General features: G+C 54.3%; 1 protein-coding gene across 1 annotated transcript in view; it reads right to left on the minus strand.

The window, feature by feature from the left end:
• Positions 1-2,671: 2,671 nt before the first annotated feature.
• WHRN (whirlin) overlaps positions 2,672-7,676 on the minus strand; it is a 35,395-nt gene continuing 30,390 nt past the window's right edge. The window contains exon 3 of the mRNA XM_028493597.1: positions 2,672-3,143. Coding sequence (XP_028349398.1) covers positions 3,003-3,143 — 141 coding nt within the window. The 3' untranslated portion in view covers positions 2,672-3,002. The remainder of the gene's footprint in view (positions 3,144-7,676) is intronic.

Here is a 7,676-nt window from a genome sequence, read left to right on the forward strand (position 1 = left end):
GAGGGAGAGAGAGAGAGAGAGAGAGAGAGAGAGAGAGAGATGCTCAGTCCTCTCCGGCCAGAACCTAGCATGTCATCTCTCTTGCACGCTGCCGCTCCCCGCTCCCGCTTTCTCTTAACATGGATTCAGTAAGAGTGTATTCACCACCAACAAAGTATGGAACCTGCTCACGCGTTTGCTGTCACTGAAGACACTGCTTACGTCATCAGACAACATCCTCTCTAAGAAGGACCAGAGGAAGACTGCCCTCAGGCCTCAGGAAGAGGAATAACCAGGCTTCTCCAGCATAGTTGGTCTGTTTTCATCTTACAGATGTCCCTGACCTGCTGCCCTCTTTGTGTTGGCTGCGGGGAAGCTCGGAGTCAAATCTGTGTGCTGCCTGTAGCGGTTTGCAGCCCCACACGGCGAATGTTCTCGGAAGGACTCTCACCTCGGCTTTCTCTCTTTCTCTCTTCCTCCCAATTTCCTCACTTAATCGTTTAAAAAAAATCTTTACTCTGTGTCTAGAAACTGACTTGAATCTTTTTTGAAATTTTGGGGAAAATAAATGGAATTAAAAATGCATACAGGCTAAACACAACGTGCTATGCTGAACTGGCCTGTATCCTAGAATAGAAAAGGGGAATTAGTGGGAAAACTGGTGACCTCTGAATAACGTCTGTAGTTTGTTTAACAGTACTGTACCAACGTTAGTTTCTTAGTCTTGACGAACGCATCATGGTTATATAAGATGTTCACATTAGAGGAAGCCGGATAAAGAACAAATGGGTAATCTCTTTGCAACTTTTCAGTAAATCTAAAATTAATACAAAATAACAAATTTATTAAATACTATCTGCATATAGAATACCATGAGATTGTCTCCTTTTGGAGTCCCAACAAGGAATCATCTTTACTCACTGAGAGCATAGCAAGCCGGAGACCCAGGGCATTTCAGAATCACCTAGAGCCTACCAACATTTGTGGGGCATCTACTCCTCTCCCCACCCCCGCCCAGGCGGGCCTGGTAACCAGCACAGTTCTAGAACCAGAATTCTGATTCCTGGATGGGAATCCCGGCTTTGCCTCCTACAGCTGTGCAGCTCTCTGAGTCCCAGATACTGCACCTATAAAATGGGCTAACGGAAGAACTGCTTTCACAGGAATGTTGGGAGGTTTAGGTGATTTTATGACATAAAGTGCTTGGGAAAGAGCAGACAGTCTCAGTCAGTCTAGGCTGTATAACAAAGTACCACAGACTGGATAGCTTATAGACAACAGACATTTATTTCCTGGAGTTCTGGAGGCTGAATGTCTGAGATCAGGGAGCCAGTGTGGTCAGGTTTTGGTGAGGACCCTCTTCTGAGCTGCAGACTGCCAACTTCTTTCTCATTGAATCTCACTGGGGTCCCTTTTCTAAGGGCACTAATTCCATTCATGAGGCTCTACCTTCATGACCTAATCACCTCCCAAAGGCCACACCTCCTAGTATCATCACTTTGGGGGTTAGGGTTTCAAGGTATGAATTTGGGAGGAACACAAACGTTCAGTCCATAACACAGACCCTCAATAATTTTAACCTTTATTTTTAATGTCACTGTGAGTTTGTTCCTCATTTTTTTCTGAGAAAGAGATGCTATATATTGTTATTATCTGGGAAAGGGAAGGGAAACTCAGAGAGGTAGAGAGATTCTCCAAGGTCACACAGCTACTAAAGCAAAAGCAGCAAGGCTGGGATCTGGACTCCAGACCCAGAGCTCTTCCCATTGTGCCATGTTTCCTAAGAGAACCCCCCGAGCCACGTCATGGAGGATGAGGCTGGAGTCTCATTCCTGTCTCTCTGCCACTCCAGCCTCATCCTTTGTGGCTTGGTGGGCGAAGAGGTCTCCTGACCACCACTCTGATCCGCCATGACCCTTCTCGTCCGCAGAGAGAATCCGCTTCCCTCCGTCAGTGGGGCATTCAAGGCCCTTTGTTAGGAAGGCACGACCTCACCTCGTGCCTTCTTTCCCAGCCTCACGTGTGGCTGGTTGCCCATCCAGTCACACACGGTCAAACCACATGGCTCCTTCAACCAGACAGCTCCACAGCCCAGCCCGTTTACCCAACAGCCTCTCTCGTCCCACAAGACGTGGCTCAAACGCCACCTGTACCCAGGGTCACTGCTGCTGTGGCATCCCTGCCACCAGGATTTAGCCCAAAAGCATGCTGCCATTTATCTAGGAGACTAGGTGTCCTGAGTCCAGTGCCCTTGTGGACAGTCTCTGCCTCACTCACTGTCACCTCCCCCCACCCAAAGCTCTGAGCCACTTCCTGGCCCTCCCCAGCAGGGGATACGGTGTAGCAGTTAAGACCATGGGCTTTGGAATTAAGACTATTGGGCTCAAACCCGGCTCTGCAACTGATCAGCTGCATGACCTTGGACAAGTCTGTTTAACCTCTACATGCCTCAGTTTCCCCAACCGGGAAATTCGGGTAATAACATACTACCCCACGGGATAAGGTTCAATGAGATGATATGTGTAACGTCAATTATGGATGCTGGGCACACAGATAGCCCTCTTTAAAATGAGAGCTAATTGCTGGTTGCTCTGGATCAAACGCCAGCCCCGAGGCTGCCCGGTGCAAACCCACCCCAGCCTGCAGCTTCCTCTCCTCTGAGTACCACAATCAACCCTGAAGTCGGGGCCATCACAGGCCATCAGCAGTGTTTCCAAAACAGCAGCCACGAAGAGCTCAAGCTGGCCTGCTGCCCAGCAGCTCGTGGGAGGCTGCCCTGCTCTGCGGATGGCTAGGAGAACTCGGGGTTCGGGAGAGGTGGCGGCTCCTGGCGCCCGCTCTGAGCTCTGAACTAGAGCCGTGCAGCCAGGGGAGGGCTCTCCGCTGGGACAGGTCCTTCGCGTGGGGTGCCGACTGCTCTGCCGGACGTCCCGTTGAGATCAGCTGCACAGGGCTCCACACACGGGTCTTTCCCTCGCTCGCCCCAACACGTTCAGCCTGGCGCCCCATCCCCTCCCTGGGAGTCAGGGGTCTCTCACCTTGAGCCCGCTGCTTTCCGCTTCAGAGCCAGGGTCCACGCCAGTGATGTAAATGCCCAGGCCGTACTCGGCTCCCCCACGGATGGTGAGGCCCAGGGACCGGCCGTCCCCCAGCACCAGGTTCACCTGCAGGAGGGAGCGAAGAGAGTATTCGAGGGCCTGGAAGGCACCAGGAACGTTGGGGGGCGGCAGGCTAAAGAACCCCGCTCCCATACTCTGACGGGCACACCTATTCAGGCCTGCAAGATCTCCTGGAACACTCCGGTTTCTGCCCCAGCTCTGCCCCTCGTTTGCTGAGTGACTTGGGGAAGCCCCTCTCCCCTCCGTGGGTCACAGGCACAAGTGCGGTAAAAGGAGGGCGCTGAGGAGAGGACCTCCAGGGACCCCTCTGGTGCTAACACTCTAGACCCTCCAGGTTTTCATGTGTTCCTCACACCATGGCGGCCACAGACTCTCTAGGCCTCCACTGGCTGCCCTTGACTATACGCCCTTCAGTCAGGGAGTACCCGTCAGGCTGCGGACCCTCCACCCAGCTCCCTCACCTCCCATCCTCCCACCTTAGGATCAAGGCTAAGTCCAGGTGCAGGGCCCCACCAGCTGCCACCCCAGGGGTCTCCCGTCTCCCCAGGGCTCTGCCATCCATCCTGAGAGGCCACGGCAGTGCCGCTTCAGCAGCCCTTCATTCCATAAACACAGGGAGCGTCCACTAAGGGCAGACCCAGTGCCAGGCCAGGGGATGTGGAGGGGACCCAGACACAGGCCTGCTCCCAAGGGCTCAGAGTCCTGAGGGGCAGAGAGACCAGTAAACAAACCTTCACGGTACCGCGTGATCAGAGCCGGATGCGGTGACTTGCGGGCTGTGTGGGTGCAGAGGAGGGGCAATGATCCCGCCTGCAGGTTGGGGGATGGATGGGGAGGGGCTTCCTGGAGAAAGTGACATCTCTGATGAGACTGGAGGGTGGGCAGGAGTCAACCAGGCCAGGGTAGGGCAAGGGCGAGAGGGGCATTCAGGGTCATGGGACAGCAGTAGGAGAGCACACTTGACACAGGACCAGAGAAGTGAGGCGCTGTGGCCAGAGCAGGGAGAGCCGGGGGTGGGATGGGGGCCGGGGAGGTGGCTGACTGGGCAGGAGAGGCTGGGGCAGATGCACGAAGCCTCAGAATCTATGCAGGCACCTGCAGGAACATGCAGGTTAAGTGTGCCTTGCGTCTGAAAGGGGAACTTACAAAAAGAAGTGGCCAGGACAGCTGGAACCTACCGCAGAGAACAGAAAACATCCTGCAACAAGTTAAGACCCAGTGACACGTAAGGGACCTAAAGAGCACAGTGTGACCACCCACAGGAGAGGAAGGGGTGGAGGTCCCGGCGGGCATCAGGGGAGGGCAAATGTCATGGTGTTAGGGAAGCCTTCCAACTAGCTTTCTATTTCTGAAAAGTCATTCATCTAAGAGTTATCAGGGGCTCTGCACCAGCCACCAGGAGAAGCTTTTTACATTTATTATCTTCCTTCTTCGACTTCCCCCCCCGGCTGCCGGAGGTCAGAGGGGAGGTGCTGAAGAGGACAGACTCAAGTCCAAACTGACCAGTGGGGGCCCGGCTGTGTGACCTCGGGCAAGTTACTTCACTTCTCTGTGCCTCAGCCTCCTCACCTAGAAAATGAGGATGAAAATAGTGTCTGCCTTATAAGGTTACTAGGGAGAGGATCAAATTGAGAGACAAACGTAGGCTAGTCTCTGGCCCACAGTAAACGCTCAATAGATGTTAGCCACGGTTGGTGCTACTTTGCACAGGACAAAACCAGGCGAGGCCACACAGCCGCAGCTGACACCTACTGGCTGGCAGGCCACTGTCGGGAGAGAGCCCTACACACAGAACGACTCTACATGGTTTGGTTCTAAGACTGCAGACTCCGCAGCATGTCAGGGAGGCCCATCCCTGTGGGAGAGCGCCAGGCCGTGCTGCCCAGCGGAGCGGCCCCAGCCCCTTTAGTCCAGAGCCAGCCCCCCACCTCCTCATCAGACACCATGACCACCTTATAAGGAGAGCATCCGTGAGGCCCACAGAAGCCTCAGGGGGGCTTGTGAGCAGTCACCCAGAAATGTCAGAGTTCTGGGAACAGCAGGCTCTGGGGAAGCTTGAAGTCGGACTTGGGAACAACTTCCTAACCCGCTCCCTTCCCCAATGCAGCTCCAGGGCTGGGACAGGTTCGAGGTGACGTAGGTCCACGCTGGTTCACCCTGGTCCCTCATCACATCCAGGTCTGTGTGTTTGGGAGGTGACAGTGTGGTGGCTGCCTGTATAGACTCTAAAGCCAGACTGTGGAAGTTTAATGCTGGCAATGACACTCGCTAGGTGTGTAACACTGGGCAAGTTACTTCGCCTCTCTGTGCCTCAGTTTTCTCATCTATAAAATGGGGAAAACAATCACAGCAACTTTATTGGGTCGTTGTGAGTGATGAACGGGTGTATCTACTTGGAGCACTTAGAATCAGGACACAGCAGAAGCGCTCACACAGCGTCAGCTATTGTTATTATCTTCAAAATGTCCCTCCTGGACAAGCCATGGCGCTGAGCTTGGGCAGGTATGATCTGGAAAGAATGAGGAAGCCTTCTTCACGCGAGAGAATGAACACGGGCTGCTTCTTAGACAGGGACAGGCCGTGCGCATGTGAGCCGTTGCTGGTATTCCATCCACTGCAAACCAAACCCCAACTCCGCACTGGGCACAGATTCAGGGGAGAATCTAACTGGGTCCCTGTCCTCAGAGGAAGCCCTGAGCTGGAGTATTGGCTGTTGATGGCTCACCGCTGAGTGCCTGCCGGGACCTGCCTCACCTAAGGTCACAGCCTCCCTGGAGCAGCTCCCATCCGATGACTGGTTGATGCAGACGAGCGAAAGCCCGACCCCTGCCTCAATTCAGGACAACCTTGCAAGTCACCCCCGGCTCCAGAGCTCCCTTGAGAGCAGCCAAGGCCTCTGCAGAGATGGTAGCCCAGCCTCTACTCCTTCCTCCGTCCAGTCCTGTATTCCTCATGCCTTTTCTGGTGGTGATCCCAGGGCACTGCATTTCTGCTGTAATAAATGACCATGGATTTAGGCGCTTAAAACAACACAGGTTTATTATCTCAAAGCTCTGGAGGTCAAAAGTCTACAGTGGGTCAACAGGACTGCATTCCTTCTAGAGGTTCTCGGGGAGAACCCGTTTTCTTGCCTTTTCTAGCTTCTAGAGGCCACCTGCGTTCTTGCGCTCATGGCCCCATCCTTCATCTCCAAAGCCAGCAGTGTAGCATCTTCTGATCTCTCTCTCTCTCTGCTCCTGGCATCACACCACCTTTTTCTGACTCTGACACTCCTGCCTTCTTCTAAGGACACTGGTGATCACATTGGGTCCACCCACATAATCCAGGAAAATGTCTCTATCTCAAGATCCTCATCTTAATCACACCTGGAAAGTCCCTTTGCCATGTAAAGTGACCTGTTCACAGGCTCCAGAGATTAGGAGGTAGACGTCTTTGGGGCATCATTATTCTGTCTACCGCAGGCACATTCCTATAAACCTCTTTCAGGGAAATCTTGGTCTCAGAGTCCATTCCTGGGAGCCCGACCACAGGCAGAGCATCCCAGAAATATGATCTCCAAGCCCTGAAGGCCGAGGTGGTCAACCAGGGCAAGGGGAGGGCAAGAACGTGTGCAAAAGCTCAGAAACAGGACAGAGCAAGGCCCCCTGGGATCACTGCAGGGTTCTCTCTGGTGGGAGAGTGGCATGGGAGGAAGGCATGGCACTAGCCTGTGTGGGGCAGTGAGCAAGGTCAACAGCCTGGACTTCAAGCAGGAGAGAAAAGGCTCAGATTCGGATTTTAGGAAGACTACTGGGGAGGGCTAGCAGCAGAGGAGGCCAACTTCTGGAGCTCCTTTAAGACAAGGTGTGTGCCTTACGAAGCTGGTGGGGTGAGGGAAGGCGAGCTTCACACCTGGGGGACGTCAGTGAGGCTGGCTGAGGACAGAGTGGCAGCTCCCGCCCCAAACCCGGAGGGACCCTTCCTGCAGGCTGTGCTGCTGGGGCATGGAACAAGCCAGGCCTGGCCTGGGGGCCTCACACCAAGGCTCCAGCCCAGTTCACTTGGTGGCGTGGGTCAGTCCCTCCCCCATTCCCACCCCCACCTGGTCTCTCCAGCTCCGGGACATGAAGATTCTGGGGGGAGAGAGCAGACAGGAACCCAGGAGCACACAGACGGCTGTGGTCCCCGCCTGTGAATACTAAGGGTGAAAACAAACCCCACTGCCTGCCAGTCACTTCCCCATAACTCCTTCACATGGGAATAAAACGGAGTCTTCATCCCAGGACTGTAATAACAGACCTATCAACAGCAGGGTATCTGCTTCAATCACCTGCTGGAAACTCCACCAGCACTTGGCAGGAAACAAAACTCACCTATGGGAAAGGGCGCTAAGCTGTGAGAGGCAGCCTGGCACAGTGAGAAGAATACCATTCCTGGGTTTCCCTGGTGGCGCAGTGGTTGAGAATCTGCCTGCCAATGCAGGGGACACGGGTTCGAGCCCTGGTCTGGGAGGATCCCACATGCCGCGGAGCAACTAGGCCCGTGAGCCACAACTACTGAGCCTGCGCGTCTGGAGCCTGTGCTCCGCAACAAGAGAGG

This window comes from Physeter macrocephalus, chromosome 9 (genome assembly GCF_002837175.3).
Source record: "Physeter macrocephalus isolate SW-GA chromosome 9, ASM283717v5, whole genome shotgun sequence".
NCBI classification, from domain to species: Eukaryota; Metazoa; Chordata; class Mammalia; order Artiodactyla; family Physeteridae; genus Physeter; species Physeter macrocephalus.